Source organism: Nuphar pumila, chromosome 10 (genome assembly GCF_984573655.1).
Source record: "Nuphar pumila chromosome 10, dmNupPumi1.hap1.1, whole genome shotgun sequence".
Taxonomy (NCBI): domain Eukaryota; kingdom Viridiplantae; phylum Streptophyta; class Magnoliopsida; order Nymphaeales; family Nymphaeaceae; genus Nuphar; species Nuphar pumila.
The window spans coordinates 104,038,103-104,065,120 of NC_143258.1; the positions used below are offsets into that span (position 1 = coordinate 104,038,103).

Genomic DNA, 27,018 nt, shown 5'->3' on the forward strand with positions numbered 1-27,018 from the left:
ATGTAATTTTATCATTTGGCTTTGTTGTCAATGAATCTGATAAATGTGTTTATTGCAAAGTTAAAAGTGATGCATATATCATTATATGCCTATATGTAGATGATATTCTATTGTTTGGTTCTAATATGAGAATTGTGAATAAGACTAAGTCGTTTCTTAGTAGTAAATTTGATATGAAGGATATGAGAATTGCAAATGTGATCTTAGGCTTAAAGCTGACTCCTTCAGCTGATGGAATAGTTATTTCTCAATCTCACTTTGTTGAGAAAGTACTCAAGAAATTTGGCTATAATAAAGAAAGATCTGTAGCAACTCCGTTTGATCCTTCCACTTCTCTTTATAAGAATACAACTGGTGTTCTTGTGTCTCAATTAAGGTATTCTTAGATTATTGAAAGTTTGATGTATCTTGCAAATTTCATGAGGCCAAATATTTCGTTCTCGGTGACAAAATTAAGTAGATACACAAGTTGTCCAAATTGCACTCATTAGAAGGCATTGGATAGGGTACTTAGGTACTTGAAATGAACTATTTCCTTGAGTTTGCATTATAAGAGATTCTTCATCATTCTTGAGGGATATAGTGATGCGAGCTAGATAGCTATGAACTCTTGGAGTTATGACGTAACAGGGTATATATTTACCTTGAGTGGTGGCACAATCGCCTGGAGATCAGTAAAGCAAACCATCTTGTGATGATCTACTTTTGAGGCTAAGCTCTATGCTTTAGATATCACAAGAATAGAAGTTGAATGGTTAAAGGGACTTCTAGAGGAACTTCCTTTAATGAGCAAACCAATTCCTGCAATATTTGTGCATTGTGACAATATGGTCATAATTGCAAAGATCAAAAGCACAAAATATAATAACAAATAGAGAAGACACATCCAAGTCAGAATAAAATCTGTAAGGGAACTGGTGTCTCAGTTAGTGGTTGTTGTAGACTATGTTGGATCCAAAGAGAATGCAACTGATCCATTAACAAAAGGACTAGATAAGTCATTAGTCCTAAAATTCAAAGAGGGGATGAGACTGAAACCCATCAGTAGTTTATCTATAGTGGCAACCCAACCTATCTGAGTGGAGATCCCACAAAGTAGGTTCAATATGGTAATAACAAACTGTAGGGTGAACTGGATAACACCTTCTTAATGTGATACTATGTATCTATGCCTTTTCCCCTAATTACTCTATAAAGATGTTGTAACTACAAGTTAAGGAAGAGTTAAAACTCTGAATGGGTTCAAAGCCTTCTAGGTGAGATGTTAGCAATGCATCTCTAGAAAAGCCCACCTATGCGAGTGTGACTGTGTGGCCGCAGTTTAAGGAATTGGGTTATTCCTGAAGTCATTTATGAAACAGGATTCAAGTGCATGACCTTAACGCGTCGCCCCTAAAGATTACAACCAGAACCTTTATCGTGTTGTTGCTAATAGACACTCCTATACCAAAGGTTTAAGTTCAAAACTTTAGTTCACTTCGTTCCTATGAGGGTAAAGTTAGTCAACTAAGGTAGTGGTTCAAACCGGAATGTACCATTACTGAAAGCATGATATGTCCGGGTGCAGATTACTCCATCTTGCATCTTTGTTTTCTCCTATTTTCATACTTTGAATTTATGGGAGAATGTTGAATGTAGGAAGATATGAGGAGGTAATTCAAAGAAGAAAATAATTGGAGATCACTTATTTATGGAGTGCTTTTGGACTTTGATGATATGGAATAGTCTCATATTGAAGAATCTAAAAAAGGTTATGGGCTTTATAACATACATGGAGATTCTATCACATGTTTCAAAGAACAAGGGAATGGGATGGCTACCACACACACATACGCGCTCGCCCACTGTGCCGCGTCGTGCTGAGTCGGGCCAGGTCCAGGATCGAGTTCGGGTAATTGGTCTTTTAGGGCTATATCCATTCTAAGTCCAATATTCTTTTTGTCCTACTTTTATTGTTTTTATTTGGATTAAATATTGTGAAAATAGAAATGAATAGCAGATTGTTCCATTAACGGGTCACATTACTTCGTAAATAGTAACAACTATCTTCTACATTTTGATATCCGTTCAGGGGTTATAAAATGTGGCTAGAGGGCTGCGGTTACGCATATTTAACAGAACACAAGTGACTCGATTTTTCTCTCTCTCTGTTCTCTCTCTTGTGCTTCTTTGTTGGTGTTTTCTGGATGAAAAAGTTTTGCATCAGTCGTTCGCTGAGGTTGTTTTCGAATGACGATCTATCATCAGAGTGCACCGACTCAGAACGTCGAGGCTGTTGTATCCTGGGGGAATGAAGTCAGACCCTTTTTGCACCGTATGTGAGGGTGAATCTTCTCTAAGGAGAGTATTCTTATATGCCTTAGCCTTTCGCAGAATAATAACATGTTTTATTTGTTGTTCTTATTCTGTTTTGTGTATATGTTTGATTTGTTGCCTTTGTCTGGATTTTGGTTTCAAACTGAATATAACATGCTCGAACCCTATTACGATTTGAATCAAATGTTTTATTTGCATATCATGTTATATAAAAATCTGATTTATATCATGATTCAATTTTTTATTCTAACAACTACCACGTAAAAGGTGGATTACTCCAACAAGATGAAGATCTAAAACGATACTAAATCCGGTTGATATGGTGAGGTTTTGGTTCACGTGGTTGAAGAGGGTGGTCATGGTGGTGATGGGGTTGGGGGTGGTTTCATTTCAGTGGGTGGAGATACGTAGAATCACGTTGTTGAGTCTAGTGATGATGGGTCATCATCATCGTCATGCAGTTTGTATATGTCGAGCAGCCATGAAGAAGTTGCTTCATCATCCACAACATCATGTGCCGCCTATGGTGGAGAAGCTGCTTCACCACCTCCCATCCTCTCTCATTTTTTTAATATTTTTTATTTTATTTTTCTAATGCTACAGAAACAAGTGTAAATGTTTGATTTAAAAAAAATTATCATAAAAAAACTTTCTTTTCCTCTACATGAAAACGAAAAAAACGAGGTCTTAACGTTTTTCAGATGTCATCATCAGAAAAATTAAACTAACACAGACCAATTCAAGCATCTTATCCCAGTCACTCTCTGTAGCCACTCCTTTATGGTCACCCACTGAGTCATAGTTCTTTGACCCGCATCTAAATTCTAACTCCAATTCCAGACGGGTCCAGCCAGTGTCTACCACAATCTTGATAGGCAACCAAAGAATTGGCAGACTTGACTTCGGAAAATTGATGGATCTGCTTAGTGGGCATAGTTGACAAACTGACCTGACTAGCCTTGTGTCCAACTTAGCAGAATCAAGATATCAGCTTGAACCGGTTATAACCAAACTCGGCTAAGTCAGTCAAGTCTTGTCTACATTCCTTCTATTTTATAAATTCAAGTTTTTTCAAATAACGTGTTAATTTGAAATATGAGTGATATATATATATATATATATATATATAAGCGAGAGAGAGAGAGTAGGGATAGCTGACTACACCGATCCGTGCCTACCGCCAGCCTACTCTGCTTATGAAGTTTTTTCTTTTCTTGTTTTTCTCATATCTGACCAGATAGACGTGTTCTACATGCTTGATTTTATAAGAATAAACTCTTGGATCATTTGATTTCAAGATGTCGGCAGATTTTTATAAGATTTAAAAATCGATGGTCAATAATTTTTATAAATATTCAAACTAAAAAAACTCACGTTTTCATTGAAAAACACAATCCAAATATCATTTTCTAGCAGATTTACAAAACATCTCAAAAACCCCATTCTCTCGTACATCTACTCCCCATATATATAAGGCAAATATTGGCTATATGTGATCTACATGGTTTGTTGAGTAGGAAAGTTGTTTTGAATCATGTGATTATGGCAAGTAGTTAGTTTTTTAAAGGGGTCCAAAAATCAACGGACCACACTGTGTAAAGTTTCATAACTCAAAAGATCACATTGTTACATCATAAAAGCACCATCCAAGGCTTGATCCTTAGCAAGTAAACCATGCTGAACACGTTTATGTGCTTAGATTGAGTCTATATCACTTGCACCCATGTTTTTTTTAGCTCATTAGTTCCTTACCTTCATTATTTGCAAATATTTTCTCATATATGTACACATGTATATGAGAACTCAACATATTAGGCCTCATTTTTCGTTCTGCCCCATAGGTTTTAATTGTCTGATGATAGATCTGAACCGTTAGATGTGTTTATCATGCTCGATTTAGTGAGTATCGACTCTTGAATCATATTTTTTTAATAAAAAAATGTTTTTATGAGCCAGAAAAAACTGGTACCTTCATAGCCATTGATTTTGGATCACCAAAAAAACCTGCATACAGGTCAGATTCTGACGATCCAAAAGCCTGTTCTCACTAAACAAAACCTATGGATCACATCTACAACGTTAGACTTGAGAAAAAAAATACTTAAAACTGCGATTTTCCTAAGAGCCTAAAGAAACCTAACTAAAAAGGGGACCTAAGAAAGGCATTACTCTCTCTCTCTCTCTCTCTCTCTCTCTCTCTCTCTATATATATATATATATATATATATATATATATATATATATATATATATATATATATATATATATATATATATATATGCTAAGGGGTTTTCAGCTTTTCTAATGTTCATTTCGTAATCCAACGTCATAGATAATATTTAGCTAAATAACCGTACCCCTAGTTAGTGTGGGCTGATTGGACACCATGTATGTAAAAAGCCAACCATGTTAATGGGTACAGTTAGTTGCACCAAACTATCGTTTTGACACATGACCTGGCCTATTTAGGCCGACCCATTATAGCTTCCATACATGACTAACATAAAAGGGCAGACAGGATCATTTGGCTGCCTACTATACTTGCATGACATACACTTGATGTACACTGCTCCAATGAGTTTGGTGCTTAGTGCGGTTCTTTAAGTGTGCTCGACTCACCTACCACTTGCTTGCTACACTAAGTTGAGGAGAGGGATCCAAATCCTAAATGGCAGAAAAAGGGAGTGATGGCAATGACAGTAGTTCAGTTCCATGATAATTTTATCTGGATCGGCTACGAACTTTATTCTCTTGTATTAATTCTTTGGGATGGACATGAGTTTGATCTTAGTCTGGTCCGAGTTTGAAGCTAAAAACATACGAGCTCAACCACAGGTCCAGACCAAGAACATGCTGCAACACAACCAGCTCTAGTTTCTCCTTCAAACTCATAAAATAAGCTTGGCAAGCTAAACATGAACATGTATTGGGCTCAGCTAATACAGATTCATTAAGCAAATACAGATTCATTAAGCAGTAATAAAATATGTTTTGAATATATTTTAGGTTTTTTTAAAAATTGATCCCTGCCTTATAGCCCCTTTGCAAAATAGTCCCTGTCTTATGCCATTTTGCAAATCAACAGCTGTTAGTTTGACCATGGTTAACTGGTCACCAAAATGCCCTTCATCAAATAGTTAGTGTATTAAGTTTTTGCAAGTTAGTACTTATTCTCATTTTTGCATATTGGTCTTTCTGTAAGGGCAGAACCATCAATTTGCCTACCCTTTAACAATTGCCGTCGAAAAAGCTAACAGCTGCTAACCTCAAAGACTGATGTGCTAGGGTTAATGAAAAGGCAGGGACCTATTTGCAAAATGGCATAAGGCTGGAATTATTTTGCAAATCAGCTATAAAGTAGAAAGCAATTTGTAAAAAAAACTATATTTTATATCACATAATGAATCATAGAATAAATAGTGGAAGTGTTTGGCTTGCAGGAAATAAGTCCAGAATTCAAATCCTATTGCTTCCTGTTCAAATAATGTATTTTTTTTATATAAATGAGTCAGCTTAAGCTTGGCTCAATAGGTGTAGAGTTCAAATCCTATTACTTTTAGCTATGAAACAATGTATTGGTTTTGTAAACTGCCAGCTCAAACTTAGAATGTTTAGCTTGAGCTCAGCTCGACTCACCATAGAAACGAGCTAATCTTGAACACCTCATGTTCGGTTTGTTCAGCTTGTTTAGCAGCACTACTTAAACCAACTGTGAGAAGGTTGGAGGAAAAGCTGGATCCAGAAACAATGTGGCTTGTTAGTAAAAATTCTTTTGCTTGATTGACTATCATAAACGCCTGACCATAGTGACAAGCGTTTTTATCCGCAATTTCTCGTTCTTCAAAAACTTGCAAGAAATTAAAAAAATTCATAAATCTGGTGTTTTTTTGGCAAAATCTCAATGATAAAAAAATAAATTAAAAAATATAAAATTATTTTTTATAAGAAAATATTAGTAAAAATTATTTAAAAATAAAAATACATGATTTTTTGCGATAAATATCCGTTTAAAACTTAAATATCGTGTTTAAATCATGGTATTTATGTTTTTTTCATAAATCACGCAATATTTTGAAAATCTCACAAGAAATTGACATTTCAAACTTTTAGGCAATTTCTCGCTATATTATCGTGAGATTTTCATAAATCTCGGGATATTTGTCACTATGAAGTCTCTTACCAGGCTGATGGTCGCTGGGACTGTGGAGGAGTTTGTTTTGCCTTTTGATGCAAGGTTCAAAGCAGAATTGCGCACGATCTATGCTACAAATCAAAATCTATGATAGTCTAATCTAAATTTCCATCCATAATGGAAAATCAAAGGCAAGCTAGAACAATCACACACATAACTTCAAATAATCAACCCTGTCTCTGAAATCTTTTAAGTGACTTTGCCACAACTAATTATAAGAAAAGAAAACCTTAATTCTAATATGGATCTAAGAACAGATTTAACATCCAATTAAATCTAGATACCAATAAGTCCAGATATCAAAATGGATCCAAAAGGATCCTGCAGGTCCATATCACATATGGCTCCCAATCTACATCACTTACTAACCTGACAACAATAAATTGGGTCCGGAACCACGAAATCAGGTCCAATAAAATAATTAGGACGGGTCCATAAGGCCCAAGTGCTCTGTGGTCCTGGACCAACCTTAGCTGTCGAAAAACAAGACCTTGATCTGTGGGGTCAGATCCATCTATAATCATGTGCGGTGAATAAGGATTAGTGCAAATATCATGGTTCTAGTAAAGCTTGAACCAGTGTCTATCCTCTTGATTTTGCAGAGACTTCGACCTACATGGGACCGACCTGCTTTAACCGACCCAGAATTGCTTAACAGGTGTAGGTTAACCAACTTCTTGGCCATTACTAGGTCAAATGGACCACTGCATATCCAACCAGAGAAGTTACAGGTGATTAATTAGCAAGACTTTCAATATCCATAACAAAGCGACTCAAAGTACTTGGACTGCACTTCTCTTTCAAACTGTTGTTTTCAGTTCTACACAACACAAGCACATGCGGGCATTGGTAAGTATGGCACAAGAGCATGTGCCAGTTCTCGGATTAAACATATCTATCAGACTCAGTTAATTAAAGCCACTGCAAGATTGTTGCCCTTGCTCTAAAAAACCAAATATATTATTTATATCAAATTGGTACAAACTTTGCATCACTTTCCATATGGTTAAAACCTTGCCCTGTCGTTGTGTGTTAGTTGGGGCAACCCACACAGCCAAGCACATGCAAGGCAAGACAACGGGGTGCATTTTGCTTGTAAAGAGATCGTATGGGATGGCTGCACCGATGCACTCATGCTATTGTAGAAAGAAGGGCGAGTTGAACTTTGGGGAGGTTGTTTTTTTCGAAAAGAATTTTTTTTAAGGTTTTTTTTTTTTTTGAAGCGTAGAGAAACCACCGATTTAAACGTTCTGTTATGAGTTGGAAAGCGAGATACCTTCTTTCAACACTAAAAGAGAGAGAATCTCTCTCTTTTCTTCCTCTCTCGCGCCAAAAAATACCACTATCTATTTATAATTCTCAAGGATAGAGTCTTTATCTATTAAGGAACCTCATAGGATTCATATTTCTCATATCATATGAGATTTTAAACAAAAGTCTAAAAAAGACTTTTTTTTATTTTGCAAGATGCTAATCCAATAAGGACTCATTCAAGATATAATCAACATTCTTCACCTTGACTTGTCTGCTATCATGGACCCGAATCGGTGTTTGCAGTATAAGATTGTTCAAGTTACTTGTCTGCTATCATTTTAAGAGGGGAGGGTATGTGAACCCTTCAGGCAGTAAATGAAACAATGAAAACACCATATTTGGTAATTAAGCTGGAATAAGCTCATCTTTGACCCCCCCCCAAAAAAAAAAAAACGTAATAAGGAAATGCAAACAGCAAGCAGGTAGGGCTGCGAAATGAGATGAGCCACTTGCAGTTGCAGTTCGGTTCATGTTCAGCTTGTAAAGAGTCCGTTTGAACTCATGAAATAAGCTCATCAGGTCGAATATGAATAACCAATGTTAGGCTCAGCTTGCCTTTTATAAGCTTATTAACTATATTTTTTTTAAAAGAAAAGTATTCAGAATTTCATTGAAGTAGAATGAGATGCATCAAGAATGACAATATGCCACTCAATGAAGTTTTACATATCAATGTCAAAATTTAGAACAAATGGTTTTGAAGCGAAACTTTTGCCGAAGTTCACGCAGAGCTACCTTTGTTAAAACACAGCTTGAAAGCATGCATTCCATGTGTCGCCGGCCATTTCTTTGCAACCAGATTAAGCACCATAAAATCAATAGAAAACATCTCGATGTGAAGACGATTTTGCTTCCCTTTCTCCGAATGAAATTAGCAACGAGTACCTCTCTAAGATCGGTTATTTTTTCCCATAAACAGTTAGGCAAATGACACCCTTACAAAGCAACATCAAGTGAAGTTAAAGCCCCAAAATAAGTGCTCTTCACCCTTAAAAAGAACACATTGGCTTGGGAGACTAAAAACCCTTCTTTTGAGTGCTTAGTCTGTGAGTAGTCGATCATGTAGGATCAACCAAGCCATGAGAGAGCCTCAAACCGAGAAGGCATGATCCCATAGTGCCTTATCAGGAAGCCATTGAACCAATGGTGACCATAGAATGTGGGTAGCAAGAGGTGATTGAAAGGACACCATAAGATGAATGTTTTCAACATGAGGTATCCAAATTGGAATTCGTTCTTCGTGTAGCCAACAAGTAAATAAGACTCAACCACTCCTCAAATACATGTGGTGATGGGTTTCTTCGAACTTGAATTTCCCATCCAAATTGGTAATCCCAAAAATGAACATACCATAATACTATTTTCCTTTAGATGCCCAATATAAGGACGGGTTTATGTCTTTCAAACATCCTTCATCACAGATTCACACCACACATCCTTCCCAATAAAAATGATCTCATTTTATACATTGCAACACTTCTTTTTCCTTTCTTTTTAATAAAAATATTTGTTGCAGGGTTGGGAAAGAAGCCGAGCAACTCCTGGCTCGGCTCATGTTCAGTTCTTAAAGAGCTCGTTCAAACTCGTAAAATAAGCTCGACAAACTGAATAGGAACAATAGGGTACGTTTGTGTGTCACTGAAAATGAGTGTTTTCCCCGAAAAACTTATCGACGAGGAGTGCATTTTTGCGGGGCCCACAGTGATAACCATCGTTTCCATGAAAAACCCTCAACGGGCATGCCAAAATAAACGCTGCCTCTGAGTTTTCGGCAAAAATGGTTCTCATGGGGGGTCCGATTTCTTTTCCGCGGCAAGAGTTTCCACGGCAACCCCCTTCCGTGAGATGCAAACGCCCCACAAAAGCACTTGAAAACACCCATGCTGACCTGCACGTGCTTTACTAGTTACACTTCGTCGCTTTACAAGGGGAACTTTAGTATATGCATGAAATAGATTTTTACAACGTTTGAAGGCGAGGATCTTGAGAAAAAAAAGGGTACTGCGTGGGACTTTTCTGGCTGTAATGGGCCTGAAAACGCCTCACCAGAAAAGAAAAGAAAAAAACTTTCAACCGTCGACTTCTCGGAGCAGCGTCAGCAGCGTCAGGAACAGGTTGATGATGTCCATATACAGGGAGATGGATGCCCAGATGTATTCGTCGTAGCTGTGTCGCTTGATCAGGTTGTCGGTGTCGTAGATTATGTACCCGCAGAAGATGATCGCCGCCAGAGCGCCGTAGACCATCTTGGTGATATGCCCCAGTGGGAAGAAGACCTGATGAACCAACACAATCAGAACCATTAATTGGTTTTAGGTAGAGAAGGAGCGGGATCTCTTCGGTTGCAGACTCTCACCTGGATGAGGCCAAACACCATAAGCACCATCAATGAGCCGAGCAGGAAAGGCCCCAGGAAGCTGAAGTCATGGCCTCTCTTCGCTGCCCAGAATGTGTAGAGGGTTAAGGTCACAACCACCACGGCCGTCAAAATTGCAGCTTCCAGGATGACCTTGCCTGCACCAACAGTAAGGGGGTTCAGTGAGCTTTTAGAGGACAAACGCCTCGAGATTTCACTCATCTATTTTTTGAAATCAGAGGAGCTACTTCCAAGCAACGAACAACAGCAACACTAGCAAACTCTGCAGTTATGTAGGTGGGGTTCTAAAAACATGATTCATACGGCACTCCCAAGACCAAAGCAAAACTTAACTAGGATATATATATATATATATATATATATATATATACTCTCCTAACAGAACCGAATGATCTCGTCTCATTCTACTACGTGGTCACAGCCAAGTGTCATACCAACGGCCCCACATCAACGGAATGCAGGCCCCACTCAAAACGTACCATGTGATTGGCCGATACCACGCACGAGAGATCAGTCCATCACGGTTCATACACCACCTGGAGGGAGAACAGATGAAAACAGGGACTCAGCCAGCAATTGGGTTTCACTCACCCCTATTCATGTCATCTCTATCTTCATACCCTCTTTTGGGATTTCATTGATGCAAGTTGTTTCGTTCAAATCCGACTCCATAAATGTGATCTACATAGCCCCCAAAGGGTTTGGTACAATGGAAGGGGCCTTGGCTACTAGATCACTGTGGTCAGGGTTTCACTCTCATAAGTATCGAACCCTTGCATTAATCAGAGCTAGGGATAAAGTCAAAGAATAAGCCCTTGCTCCCTAGGGGCAAAGGGTGCAGCATGAGTTTACACCGTCAGAAAAGCAACCGTTATTACAGCAGACTTAGCCAGCACAATTAGGAGTGGTTTCTCCGTCCTTTGTCAGAAAAATAAATGTGACCTACATCATTCATTCAATAATTTAGTACTACGTGGGTGATCGAATTGAGCCCCAACTTGAATTAATGCATTATGCTGAAGACATAACCAACAAAATAGAAGGTTTCAGGGATGGCAATGGACCGGGTCGGGGGCTGGGGACAAGGTCTCCACCCCCGCCCCATTTCAAAATCCGAACCTCCATCCCGGCCCGGGGATGAATTTTAGCCTCCACTCCCCGTTTCATGTCCTCCATCCCCAGTCCAAATGGAGGCCAGGCGGGGCCCCATTTCCCCTTGGTTTATAGTCATCCCTTGAAGGATTGGGGACGGGGCAAGGCGGGGGAAAGCGTGAGTCCATCCCCGCACAAGGATAGATTTTAACCTTCATCCCCACCTTCATCCCCGCTTCATGCCCTTCATCCCCGGTCCAAGTGGGGCGCGGGTTGTCCCCCGGTCCACTGCTCATTGACTCCCGAATCGAAAATCTTTTACTTGAGGCAGAAGAATGATAGAAGGGACACGGGGCGTTGGACCACCAAAGTCGAATGATATTTGAATTTCGATTCCTACCGTGACCCAGATCTCCAAATGACTCCTTTGACCTGTCAACTCTCTAATAATAGACTAAAATATATCAAAATATATCTCCAGGATTATGGTACTCCAATTTAGAGAACAGATCCAGTGAAGTACTGGGGCCATCGTTGTGCGTCTGTGTTTTGTGTTTTACACAGAAAAATTACTGCTCACCTAGTGATTTTATGTATTTGTGTTTTATAAAAAAAAATAGCTACACCGGTTGGCATTTTTTGTGTTTGTGTGGCAGGAGTACATCCTAACCACGCCTCATTTAAGATCTGGGAAGCAGTGAGGCCTTCTCAGACCAACAAGGCATTCCTAAAACAGGACCTCAACCATCTAAAAACAGAAGGGGAATAATTTTAAGTTTCAATAGCAAATAGAAATTGATTTCTGTAAAAGAGAAATAAGACTATTTTTAGGAACATAACGATTAGTTCAGGAATACAGGGCCAGACCAACTCCTTTGGAAAAGCAGAGTATTGTCCCATCAAAGATTAAGTACTAAATAAAGACCAAATAATGAAAGGAAAGTGTGGATCTAGATCAACAACAAAAACACCAAAAAAAAGGATCATGATTGCAAAAAACTATAATGTCTCAAGGCAACGCAAATTCAAGCAACAACCAACAAGAACGCGCCAAATGGATGCCAAAAGGATTGAAGATTTACTTACCGCTAGTGAATGCGCACGTCAAGCCGATGACGAAGCTCAGCGAAATCGTAAACACTCCGAGAAGAATTAAATTGATCGGGTGATGTTGGTGATAAAAATACAATGGGCACAAAGCTGTCAAAGAAAAGATTAAAAAACCAGCAAAAAAAAATCATAGCACATTCAGATAAGAAAGGAATCCCGTATATTTCACATACAATTCAAAAATGGCAAAGAAGACAAGAAATACCAAAATAATTCATCCAAATTTCGATAACCGCAGGGTAAACCCAGGAACTTGAAAAAAAAAATACAAGCATAAAAAGCCATTGAAACTTACAGAATACACCCAAAAAAGGAGGGAATAGGCCATGGATTAAGAATTCACGTTGACAAATAGGTAACAGAAACACCCGAAAACAAGAAAAACAATCGCACAACGAGAAAAAGCGGAAGCCGGGAGATCAGAAGTTTCACATAAATTAAAAAAAAAAAAGCAGGGAAAAACTCGAAGAGCCCCCAAAAACAATTCATCGATATTCTGAAAACAAACAAAATAGAGCGTAGAGGACAACAGAAATAATAACCATCGATGAAAATACAAAACTCATAAATAACAAAATCAGGAAAACGGAAAACTTGTAGAATATTCAAGAGAGAAAGAAATCACGATAGATTTTATAATTCTCACAAATATTGGGAAAAAGGAAAAAAAAAACGCACAATCTACTAAGAATCCAGGGAAAGATTCAACATCCAATACATTTTGATCGTAATTCTAAACAAGTTAGAAATCAAAAAAGCAAAAGAAAACGATCTAATTTTCACATAATCTAGGAGAAAAACAGAGAAAGATACAAAATCCAATACATTTGATCAAAACTCTGAAGAAGTTAGGAATAAAAAAACAAAGAAAAACAAGAAGCGATCTAAATTAGGCATCGTCTTCGAAATAAGAAGGATTCGCCAATTCAAAACATTTCTTCGAAATTCCAAAGAAGTTCGATTCGAATTCAAAACGCAAACAAAACCGAAGAGAGAACGGAACAGAGCGCGCGGGGGGGGGGGGGGGGGGACACTGACTGATGAAGGGGACGATGATGAGCACGATGAAGAGCACGAGGCCGGCCGGCGTTGTAACGAAGAAGTTAGCGATCGGATGGAAGACAACGACGACGGCGGCAACGGCGACGGTGAGGAGGAGCTGGAAGGAGAGGATGGTGTAGACCTTCCGGATGAACGCCCAGCGCAGCTGCGGGTTCTCGAGCATCGACGGGTAGAGCGGAGGCGCCGTCCCGGCCTCGATGTCGCCGGGCTTCCGGTACGGCCTCTGCCACGGGAACGCCTGCGCAACCATGCTTCACCGGATCGTCCCCCCGCACCCGCAGAGAGAGAGAAAGAGAGAGAGAGAGAGGAAAGGCATCGCTTCAGCGCGTGGACAGCGGGAACGGATTTCTGGGTCGGAAACGTAACCGTCCGGTCATGATCACACGTGGCCGCTTCTTAGTGGCGATGAGGTCCGGATCTCTTGCCGACGAAGGAAGCTCAGTCCATTGAAATCCGATGGATGAATAAATCATGGATAAAATTCAAGCCCTTAGAGACACAATGACAAATGCGGTCGATATTTTTTGGTTTGCAACAAAAAAAGGCAATATCCTCTCAGCCGTTCAAAAAGTAAATTATTGTTTGCAATTAAAAATTCTGATGTTTTAGGCTTGGAATTTAAACAGTTCGTACATTTTTAATTAGTCTTGTTATGATCTTTTTGCCAATAAAAACACAAGAGATATAAAAACTTCCAATACCCCACAAGAAAAACAAAAAACTGGTGTCATTTCCATGTTTTAAACATTAATTGGTCACTATGATATCTTGAATTTTTTTTTGCAATATTTACAAAGGACGGAAAGAGGTCTAACCACAATTTTCTGGATCTCTCAAATTGCTTAAGGAGTCACTTATTCAAAGTGTTATTATATGATATCATAATAACACTTGCCTCTTTTGTCCATGCTATAGTGTTATTATATGATATTATATTTTCCCCAAAACACATGATATTCTAAGCTTAAAAGCTTGCTTCTTGAATGAAAAAGCATGTAGGCAAGAAAATAAAGAATGATCATGAGGACATTTGAGATGCAATTGACTCAGCAAGCATGTTGAGAATCAAAAGTGTAACTGAGTTGATAAAAAAGCACAAAAAGATGCAATTGATAACAAATAAGTTGTAACCATTACATTCTGACTCCTTATGGCACCAAGTGTTCAAACAATGAGGCTAAATATATAATGGTATTCAGCCATGACCAAGAATAGAAATCTTACCTTAGCCATGCGCTGCTCATAGTTAGCTTTGGAAGGCCCAATACACTCATCTTCGAAACTTCTATTGCAATGGAGAAAACCAGGATTGAATTTTGCCATTCAAGGAAGCCTCAAGACTTGAAGCTGGTCCATTTTGTCTTCACGCTTAATATAAAGGGCTTCACAGAGCTTTGAAGACTGATACTCACTTGCAAGGACAAAATTTTTGTACACCTGCAATAGGAATAAAAAATAAGATCTCTATCAAACAATCAAATTTTATGAATCACATGAATTTTGTTTCAACATGAACACTAAGTGCCTCAAAAGAAAATCATATAATCATTGACCCAAGATACCAAGAATTATCCAATCAGAAAGTGCCAACAAAACTTAAAAAAAAAATGAGTATGAAGTATAGATCTACGACAGAATATCCACCACTCACCTTTTTTATCTCATCATCTTGCATGACGTCGTCCGAAATGCTGCTGCTCGAAGGCTTTCATTGTACCAGTTCTTGCTTGCTCATGTGCATGCTGCAACAAGTTCTCTGATAGTGGCAACTGCACATTGGACATCATCTGGTTGTAGAGTTTCAAACAGCGCTCAAGAATTGCTCTGTTGAAAACCTCCACTAGCGACCCCGTCGATGGAATTATCCCTTTGTTCAAAGCATCAACGATCTACAATGGAGTTGAAATAGTAAGCAAATGCAAAAGAGTAGGGAATCATATTCTAATTTGAAATTATTCACTTTATATGGGTGCAAGAACCTGCTAAAAAAATGAAACGAACTCCTTCCCGTTTAAGGCTCTGCTCTTAACAATTTTCGGACGAATAAATTGAGGCAACAAGTTCTTTCAATTGGTCTCTTTTTCACATACATGGGATCAAGATCTGCGTCCTTCGAATCACAAAGCTTTGTACGTTGAAGATGAGGCTGTTATACATTTCAAAGTGTGCCGTGAATGAGCATTGCAATCATCTAAATATAGATAAGGAAGAGAAACATCTGTCAAAACTAAAGATAAAAAATGAAGCGTGTGGAAAGCATACTCGAAGCCTGAGAGAATCGAGATTCCCATCAAGTTTTGGAAGCGAGGAGCATCGTGCTTCCGAATTAAGTTTCCGAAAAGCACGCTTCCCACCTGTCTAATAAGCTTCCGGTAACTCTGGTGTACATACTCACCAAAAAGCGAATCATATTTCAAAATTTGAAAAACAAATCAAAGGCTAACAGATAAGAGGTAGGTTGTAGGGCCCTCGCTCCTAGATGTCTTTGAGCGACAACCAATATGATGGGGGAGGTGGGAAATGTGTCCCTTCCCTATCTTTCCTTTCAGTTTTCTTGGGATGGACATGGCTTCTCTCTCTCTCTTTGGACAAGAGTCCCGCTGGCGCTTCCTTTTTTGAATTTTTCGGTTGGCCCACGGATCGGGTAAGACTCTTCCGGTCTAGGGTTGTCATGTGTTGGGTTCAACCCAGACCTGGCCCGCATTGAACCTCATAGTGTCAGGGTTTGGTGATCAAGAGAGGTCCATTGAGAATCCGGACTAGACCCAAAGGGTCTAATTAGTTTATGGGGTCGGGTAAGGCTTGTGAAATTTCATACTAAATGTAGGTCCAACTGAAATTCTGATTAAGATCTTAGTTTTTCAATGTAAAAAAGTATATCAAGTGTGGTTCATATCATAGTTACCAGAAACTGGTATGAGTACTAGTACTGGTATGCGGTATGGGTATGAGTGTACGGGTGCGGGTACGGGTAGGTGAGGGCTTAAAAAAGTTTCAGGTACGTTTTTATTTGAAATGCCTATTGAAACGGTTCTGAAAAATGTTGATACAAGTTTCTAATATACATAGATACAATTTCTAAAAGAATTTGTATGAGTTTCTCAAAAGTTGATACAAAGTATATATTTTATAAAAATGCCCATAAATTAAAATTGTCAAACATTACATGTAAATCAATCATTATTATATAATAATTTTTTACAAATTATAATATTTATTACTCTTAATAAAAATAAATGTGCTTATAAAATGATTTTTTTGTTTGTGTGCAAAAATGATAATAGAAATTAACTTGACACTCATTTATAATATAATAAAAACATGTTTTTATGTAAGATGATATGCACTTCTTACATAATTGAGACAAGTTTCTTAAACATTTGATACTTCAATCTATGGTTTTGAAAATGAGTTTTGTACCAATGCCTAGTACTGGTACACCTGATACGCGATACACTAAGGTGTATCGAGTGCCAATGCAATTGTCATAGGCTAATTTTTTGCAAGCCTGTTTGGCATCCGGTGAACCCAACTTGGCCAGCCTAATGGCCCTAGGCCCCACACATCACTCTATGTGAGACTATCAAAACATTTATTGGCACTATGCATCATTCCATGCGCAACTACCTTGACAAATGTTCAGTCCTATGCACCGCCTCATGCACAACAACCTAGCCCAAGCCACAGTTTTGCACATCACCCCATGCACGATGCCAAATACTCTTCACAAATGTGCAGAAGCAGTCATCGTTCGAGTTTTGAAGAGAGGGTGATGCTCACACTCCACGAAATTAACAACCCAAATTTAATAGCACCACCGCACCACCAAGGCAGTGACACGACCTCCTGAAAGTGTCACGCAGGAGACTTGTAGGTATTTCAGTATTAAAAAAAGTTCATCATCTATCCTTAGCCTTGCAGCCAGTTGATAGTTGTATGTTTTAGTAAGCAACACTACCCAAATCACTCACCGACGTCTAGGCACTCAGTTGTTTAGCCCAGTGCCACTATGCACGATTGGAACCACCTAAGGTGATCCTTGAGAGAATTAGCCCTAACCCACACACACCCATGTGTACCAAACGCCATGCGCGAGAGAAGTCTTATCTTAGTAGTGAGGTAATTAACCAAATCCACAAAGGCATCCTCTAATCCACTACAACACACCATGTTTGTATCACCACATATCGTTACAATAACACCAACACCAATGGTTTTTGAAGCCTTATAAAAACCCATTCATGCATGAGAATCAAATGCCCCAAGAAGTGATTCTTATAAAAACAAGCATATAGATCACATATATATATAAGATGAAAGTGGTGCATGAGTGAACCAAAAATCAATTTCATTATAACTCCTCCAAAATGACAAAGGTGAGTGGGATTTACAATCTCTCGATGATCAAGCTGACTTGTGCTTCTGGTGTATTGATTGTAAACTATTGATGGGTGTCTCCTTTTTGGGATCATTCAACTATAGGAGTGGGACATGCACGATGGAGCGACGACATGAACAGGCTCACGAGCACAAAAGAACTCACCAACAAACTCAACACTTCCGTCCTAGCACTAAAGCTTGTCTTCATGTCAGATCTTTCACTATCCACCATCCTCGCCAACCACCTATTCAATCTCCACCACCCTCTATAAAGAATCACTCAGTAAACAACTTCTGGTGGATTATACAATGTTGGGCATTAACTGACACAAGCAACTCATTGTGTGAATACATGTTCTCTCCAGAACCTTGGACAGATGCGCTCTTACTAAGGTATTCATTTCGGTTGGAAGCAACTACAAAAAATAGATCAAGCCTTCTTCTTGCATCTATCGAGAATCTTAAAAGATTGCTTACAAGCTAGGTCTTTGACAATAGACTTTGTAAAGAAGTTTTTATGGAATGTGCCTTGGATCGTTATGCAACCTTAGGTGCAAGAAATTGGCCACCTTCCCTTACCTCTCTATATGGACCCTTCACTGGAGGGATTAGAATGGACACTAGTATTATCAAGAAAGGAGAAAACAATCCACATGCTCTTGTGCATAGCTTCACTCTTCTCGGCCAAGGTAGTAAAAGAATCCATATCAATCATCGCATATATTGCTTCAGGTGCAACAGGAGTAAAGAAAAGAATAATCCTAATCTCATGGTTGTGTGGCGGTATCATCGGGATTTTAATCCTATTCACCCATGCCCTTCTACCCCCAACGCGTCTAATGTAGCCACCAACATCGGATCCTCTACACTTTCAGGATCATTTTTTTGTTGGGGGCAATCTACGTAACGATCCTACATATGCATCTTCACTTGGCATCCCATCATCTGAGGCTATTACAACATCCTCCATCACCACCTTCTCATTCTCGGTATCTTAATCAGAATCTAGCATCCATGGCCCCACCAAAAAAATTGGTTCAATGGAGTGGGACCATTGCCTAGCTCCTCCCAAGGCCTGAGGTTTTTCAATCATTCACTCCTGAGGCTCTCCTAGCACAAGCCTCATGTAGAGGCACACCTCATCATTGTCAGCTCAGGAATCTCACTCATGCCTAGAATCGAGGAGGCCACCCAAAGGTGTCAACACTCAGCCCCTCCAAATTCTGCTAGTTGCCCCTATAATGATGCGCTCCTAGCTCCTCTTTCATTACACTGTACGAAATCAAGGAGTCATTTCTCATTCTTGTTGTTTCACATATCCATCATTCTCATTGTCTTGTCAACCACCTCTTCCCACTGCAATGGTAACCATTTGAAGGTAACTACCCAACTGTCTATCCCTCTTTTCAATTCTTGCCTAACACATCATCTCTCGTTGGGGCACACACTCATTTCTCATGTGCCAATAATTGCTTTTGCACCCACATCCATCACCTATAATGACTTGTGGAACTTGTTATATCTCTTGTATCATGTTTTCAACTCTAGACATTTTCTCTCCATCCTTGGATTCTCTATTTCATCGAACTTCACTTTATTTTCCATGCTCTTCCTCTTCTAATAACCTTGACATTCCCCATGAACATTCATCCAAGCTTTCCTTACATCTACATGATGATCCCCCTTCTCTCCCTTCCCTGGTCGATGAAGCCCTTCTCCCTCTATTGAGCCAACCTATGGTTGCAACTCTTCTCAGCCTGAATATTCACTTTCCATATTTGAAAGTGGCATCAATCACCTCTACCATGGCTTCCAAGGTTCATGATGTTGCATCATCCTTCCCGAGGTTGGCTTCTAAGAACCCTCGTCTCTCGAAACTCAAAAGAGAACTCTGTAGCCTTTCCACCTTTGGGGAGTTTTAAGTCCTCTTTTCGGCCTCGAGTCTGACTTATAGGTCATGACATATTGGTATTTGAATCCAATGAAGCTCTACTCTTAGAATGTTCATGGTCTAAAATCGAAATACCAACAACTTTTCTTAGCTAATTTGTGTAAGAACTTAGCTCCTGACATGTTGTCTCTAGTGGAAATAAAAATTGAAGAAATCTTTGAGACTCTGGTGCACTCCATTTGGAATGAATGTAACTATAGAGATAAACCAATAGTGAGAGCTTCTGGTGGGATCCTCATATTGTGGCAGAGCGAGTGGGATACTAAAATCTTGGAGGTGGGGCATTTTACAATCACTATTGGATTTAAACCCACCCACAACCATAGGTTACCCATTCATCTTCACAATTATATATGGACCTATTACCGTAACACTAAGCAATTTTTTGGTCTGAGCTCAATCGCATAGCAAACTCTTTCTCAAATCTGTGGTGCCTAATGTAATACCCGCAGATTTTTTAGCAATTATTAAATTAATAAAGATGAATTTTATGTCTCAATTATAAATTTAATTTTTATTTGAATTTGCATTGAATTAGAATTGAGTGTGAATGTTAATTCAAATTTAAGTGAAATTTTATTTCAATTAAGATTTAATATAAATTTAATTTAAAGTGAATTCGAATTTGGATTTAATCAGATGTGAAATTGGATTTAGCTTTTGAATTTGGATCTGAATTTGATTTAGATATAAATTGGATTTGGATTGGAATGTAGATCTAATTGGATCTAAATTTGGATTTAGAAATTTAAAATAGAAAATTAATTGGATTTGAATTAATAACTAGTTAAATTAGTTTAATTAAACAATTAGGAAGTCCAAGAGGGTGGGATGCCCCTATGTAGGCTCGTATTAGTTGACTGGAAATGTTTTACTTTCTAAAGATCTAATTTCCTAGGATCCTACCTTTATTTAAAAGTAAAGTTTTCCAATTCAAGAAATGACTTAGTTAATTAGGTAACTTATGATATTCTTATTTTTTTTAAAGCAAGATTGAACTCTAGGTGAGACCCTCCTAGGTAGTATAGAGTTTATATAGTATGGACTCCATATATAGATAATATTCATAAGAGGGTGGGACTTCCCCACCTTTCTTATCTTAATATAATTAAAAATATATGTATAATAAAATAGATAAGAAGTTTATTTGGGTTAGACAACCTAATTGGCTAGGACTTTCCTAAGCCAATTAGAAATTTATTTAGAATGATTGGGAGGCTTACCTAAAGTATTTGAGAACCCCAATGAGGGCTATACATAGCCTCATTCGTGTCCCCCTTCCCATACTTTTTTTCTTTTTCCAAGTTTTTTTCTCTCCCAAGTTCTTCTCTCCATTTTTTCTCTTCTTCCTCCTCATCCATACCATTTAGGGTCTAGAGCTGGTGTAGGTTGTTCTCTATTGCTGAGAAGAAGGTGATGCAGCCAAAAGGAGGAGGAGAATCACCCTATGGATCAGATTTTTATTTTCGGGTTCAGTTTGAGGTTTGAGGTAGGTACATTCTAACTAAAAATGTATGTATGATACTAAGGAGCATGTAAGTGCCATGAGAGAATTTTCATATGCATTTCATTATGTATATCAACCATGGTTTATGCATGGACTGATATCACATTGAGGTTATAGGTTTTAGAACTCTAAAACCATTTTTACCAAAGTCGTTTTTGAAAAAAATGAATTGGAAAAGAGATTTATGTGTATTTTTAGATGTAAATCCATGTTTGATGTTGTATTTTTGTACTTTGCTATATTAAACATGATTGTGCATGGTTGGAATGTGGTTTAATGGTTTAGAAGTCTCATTTGAGGTTTTCAAAAATCCAAAATCATTTGTGGGAAATTGGTTTTGGCAAAAACAAAGTCTCTAAGGTAGAAATGATGGTTTTGATACATAAATCATGATATGAATATGATCTTTGTGTTTACAACATGTTTGAATATGTACATGCATGTTAATGATGAGTTTATATTGAATCAAACTATGTTAAAGCATGTTTATGATGTTTATTTTACAAAAACATGAAATAAATAATGTGTAAGTTAAAAGCATGTTGTCCTGAAATTTTCATTCCAACTAGTCTGAAATAATTGCTTGGATCTTCAAACGGTAATTCCAAAAAATCTTAAATTTTAGAGAGAATTTTCAAACACATATACAAAGTTTTTAAAAAAAATTGGGTTTGTTTGAGGTCCAAATTGGGAAATATGACCTCTACAAGTCAAAACAAAATTTCTATCCTGACAGAAATTTTGTAAAGACTGCATGAGTTTAATGATTTTATTACTCTTAATTTGCTCCTTGTTTCTAGATTTTTTTTTTATCAGTGTTAGTTTACATATTGAAGAAGACACGATAAAAAAATTTTAGAACAAATTTATTTCGGTTTGTGAAATAAAAATCATGAAAGTCGATTCCATAAACTTGAAATTTTGAAATGCAGTTTATCCAAGAATATGAATTGTCTATAGTGCATGAATTTTAATTCTCAGATGACATAGAGCTTAGACTTGATTTCTATCAAAGATATTGTCAGACATACTCATCTATCTACAATAAAATTTTCAGAATTTGATTCATTCTGTAAATTTGTAGGCTTATGGTTCTTTGGTTAAGTCGAACTAGACAGGTCTATTCAGTGAACAAAAAACTAGTTTCAGCAAATGATTTGTTTCTCCCTAATCAAGAATGAGGTTAATGCAAGGTTTTCATATATAGTTAGCTAAAAAATCTTGACAGCAACTCACTTACTTAAGTATATGTGAGCAGGACCGTCACAATATAATAACACATATATAGACAAAATGCATAGGAGTAGATTGACAACAACTTATGCGGAAGAAGAAATGCAAATGAGGAAGAGCATGTATCTATAAAAGAAATGTTCATATTAGTAGGTATTTTTTTTCAAATTCATTATAGAGCAACAAATAACTATGACAGAACTAAAACTGTTTTTTCGAAGGAAAGTATAGCGATTTCATCAACTTGAAATTTTCCATAAAATGTCAAGCCAAAACAGAGATTTTTTTTCAACATAAAACATTTCAGCAAAACCTCCAGCAAAATAGGAAATTTATAACATGAGAAATCCAATAAAACTTTAAACTAAAACAGGGAATTAGCAGCATAAAAAAATTCAATAAAACTTCAAGCTGAAATAGAGAATTTACATCATAATTTTTTTTGGTAAAACTTAAAGCTAAAACAGGGAGTTAGAAATTTCATGACAACAAAAACAAAATTAAAGAATAACATGCAGAAATTTTTTTTTATGGATTCACTTTAACAGAATAACATACATGCAATTTTCTAAACAAGTGAAACACCACAAACATAAATCAAAACCAGCATGGATTCGAGGCAAATAATCAGATCCAATTAAATAAAAAAACACAGATTCACAGTCATCCACTTACCTATACTTTATCTGTCCAAATGACTAAAACAAATTTTATAGAACATCACATACTCACAACCATAAACAGATTCATTAATTCCAAAAATGCAGATTAAAAAAAATTCAATACACCCATATTTTTTTTGTCATATATAAAATAAAACACAGAATCTCAACTCATATATATATTTTTTCAGATGAATGGCTCAAAAAGAATGCCAAACGACATCAAATCACATCAACCAAACCATTTCTAATAAATCCCACTCAAACAAACCTAACACATGAAACTAACACGAAGATGGGGGTTTCTACCTACCTTTGTTGGCTAATCCAACAGGCACAAGTCACCGATCATTAAACGCGGACCTCCCAAGATTTCTAATCATGTCTGGGCTTGTAGCCTCTTGTTGCAACATGTCCTCCTCCTTAAGGATGCTCCCAACACCCAAGCAACAAAAAAAAAACAATAATAAAAAAATAAACATCAAAGAAGATAATGTGGGGGGAGCTGACCTACCCTAAGTCATTCCTCCTCCTCCTAGTTGGGTGTTTCTTAAAAAATCACAGCAAAGACAGTTGTCATGAGCTTCTACGGCAGCGAGAGGAGGATGACAAAGTGGTGGTGGTCGCCGAAAAAGGGGCCAAAAGTGGTCGATCAATGGAGGAAAGAAGAATGCATGAGGGAGAGGGCTGGTCAGTGCTTAGAGCCAAAAGAGGAAAAAGAGGGAGAGAAAGTCATGGGAGAGGGGGTTTAAATTGGGGGTGGATCTGGGTTTGGTCAAGGTCCACCTGGATCCTGACCTAAAAGAGCCCTTTGTTGGGCTAACTGGATCTGGTCTAACTAGGGTGATACCAAGTCCTTAGTGGGTTCATCCACCTGGCTGAACCCAGTTAACCCAAGCAGGGTTAACTCTACTACGATTGGTCCAACTGAGCGGCAACCCAGGTAATACAAGAAAAAAATTGCCCTTGCATGCCAAAAAAAAGATGAATGGGTCCCTTGAACCCATTCTTAACCTTCACCATAATATAAAATTACACATCCTGCCATCTAGCCAACTGAGAATGGCCAAAAAAAGCTTTATTGCAGATGACCCCGTTGGGTCAACTCAGGGTTGGACCAAATCAACCCCGATAACTAAAATACCCTCAAAATACTCTCAAAATACCAATAATGCCTCTGAAACTGGCCGAGCTCGTTTCAACTCCATTTTTAATAAAATAAAGATTGTTCTTCTTAAAAAATGTGTGAGAATGTCATCATACACTGATAATTTAAGAAAGAGCCTTGAAATTTTCTATTATCCAAAAAATACAAAATAGGCAAAAATGTCAAATTTTATAAATGTATTCAAATTGGTTTGTCTTTGGTGGTTCCAAACTAAATTTGGTACTAGGAGGATATGACACCCTCACGTAGTACTTGGTACGGTTGCAACATAGCCATTGGTAAGCCTATTACATAATTACATATTGGAACCAATGTTAACAAAAAATTCTTGTATTTTCATGTTAAAATTTTAGAGTGTTACACCTAATAGGAGACTTCAACTCCTTCATTCTGATGACTGCAATCTTTCGGTCAAGGTGACCAGGTCTATGAGGAGTTTTAGAAATTTCTTGACTATTTGGAATCTCTATGAGGTTTTGCTCGGTGAAATCTCATTATCATGGTCGAACAAAAGATGAGCTCCTTGTCTTAGAAAACTCGATAAGGCACTTGTCTCAGACCAATTTCTAGAACACTACCACGATCTTGCCGATGACTGAATTATACTACAATCCAATTCTACTTAAATTAGGTTTGGGCCTAAGGCAATTCAAATACTAGGATTGGTGGATTCAAATTCTATACTTTAAGGAAATTGTGGAATCTAAATGGGCAGAAACAATTGAAGGAAAAAGGATGACATTTAAACTATACAAAAAGTTGCATGGATTGGCTCCTCATATCAAGCAATGGGTGAAATTGCATGCAAACAACAAGTTTGATCAAGTTTAAACCTGCGAGGGTGAACTGAATGGTATTCAATGTAAGAAAGTCAACCTTTCTAGCCTCTCCAACAATTCGAAGGAATTGGAGTTGCTTCAGGCCAAAGCCACCCAACTATCTTGTGATATCAGGGAAGAGATCACATGGAAGCAAAGAGCATGGGTCCACTGGACGAACTGGGGTGATGGGAACTCCAAGTTCTTTCATCTGAAGGCTTCTCACAAAAGGCAACGCAATCACATTCCCTTGCTTTGTGTTGGGGACAATGAATATATGGGCCAGACTATCCTTTTGGTAGCTTTCCATTACTACAAAACATTATTTTCTAATGTCATCTAATCAAAAGGAATTATACTTTAACTTTTTTTGTAATACCTGCGATTTGTTGAGAAATTTTCATGAATTTTCACAATTCTCTTTTTGTAATGATTCAAGTTAAGCATTATGCCATAGGATGTAGGACTTAGAAAATAATTTATCAGTGTATGAAATACACCCACATGCCCAAGGGTCTCATCGACCCTATTGAATTTCTTCAAGTTTGAAATTTTATTTTAAAAAGGGGGCCAACCCCATGGGGGTCGACCAGCCCATGTGGCCCCACATTATATTTTATATATTATGTATATACTATGTTATGGATTAAATATAAATGCCTAAGCTAGCTAAATGTAAATACAAAAGAAAAAGAAAAAGAAAGGTAGAATGGAATAAAAGTTAGGAAAGAATACCTTGATCTAGATCAAGGGCTGGGATTCATCCAACCCTTGACCTCCCCTAAACTCCTATAAAGCATGGGAGGGGCTCACACACACACACCCCTTATTTGCACCTTTGTGATTTTTTTTCCTATTTTGCCACTTTAGTTTTTTCTCCCCTTGCTCTCTAATTCTCTCATTCTTTCCTCTCTTCCTTTCCTACGAATTCCCTATGCATCCTCTCTTGGCCCAACAAGGAGGACACCAACGTGCGTGTGAGGAGTGGAAAGAGTACGTTGGCATGGTCATCACACGTGTTGGGTGGTCAGTTTATGGTCAAACTTCGATTTCACAAGTATAGGAGCCAATTTTGCCAAAAGAGGTAAGGGGTTCTATTCTCCACACGTAAATCGAAACTCGTAGGCACGAGTTCTTCCATAAGGACAGACTCTAAATCATGCCTCCCACATGTGAGTTTGACTTAGAGTTGTCAAAATATAAGATAGAAAAGGGTTTTTGAAAGAAAATCCCCTCTAAAAACTATTTTCCCCATGCTATCGATTTTGTCAGAAATAAAAGTTATATTTTTTAGAAAATACATATAATATCTAATTATTTTCATACAAATTTTAGTTAGAGATTGTAGTGAATATTCATGTGAATACATTATGATTATTACCATGATTTTCTGAATTTATGTCATGAAAAAATTATGTGTTTTATATGCCTTATTGCAAAACTTACTGAAACTATTTCTAAAGAAATAGGCTTCGGGGAGACGGGTCTGTTCTTCGCCCTAATAGCTGCAAAAATGAGACTTGTCCATGGTACATTAGTTAAAAATAGTGTAGATGTAATTTTATGACTTTTTGAAACATGTTCATTTGAAATTTTGTAGAAAATATGAATTCAAGTGGCCTGTTTTGGCCCACCCGAATGCATATTTTCCGTAACTACATATTTTTTGTCTGACACCTGACTAGTAAATCGCTTATATCTCCTTCATTTAAAGGAGTTTTTACTAGAAATTTATTGCTTTAGAAAGCTAACAAAATTTTACAGCTCCTGTGAAATTTTGAGCTCTGTCCGTGGACTGAGTACTGCTATGTGACAACCAGAATAAAAAAGTATAGG

At 37.7% G+C, this 27,018-nt stretch overlaps 1 protein-coding gene across 1 annotated transcript; it reads right to left on the bottom strand.

Annotated features, from left to right (window-relative positions):
* Positions 1–9,737: 9,737 nt before the first annotated feature.
* On the bottom strand, positions 9,738–13,919 carry LOC149827727 (protein LIFEGUARD 2-like). Its single transcript, XM_090018230.1, has 4 exons — positions 13,440–13,919; positions 12,378–12,491; positions 10,179–10,336; positions 9,738–10,098 (listed from the first exon to the last, which is right to left on the bottom strand). Exons 1-4 carry the CDS (start codon positions 13,711–13,713, stop codon positions 9,892–9,894), a joined length of 753 nt encoding a protein of 250 aa, XP_089874356.1. The 5' UTR covers positions 13,714–13,919; the 3' UTR covers positions 9,738–9,891.
* Positions 13,920–27,018: the final 13,099 nt, after the last annotated feature.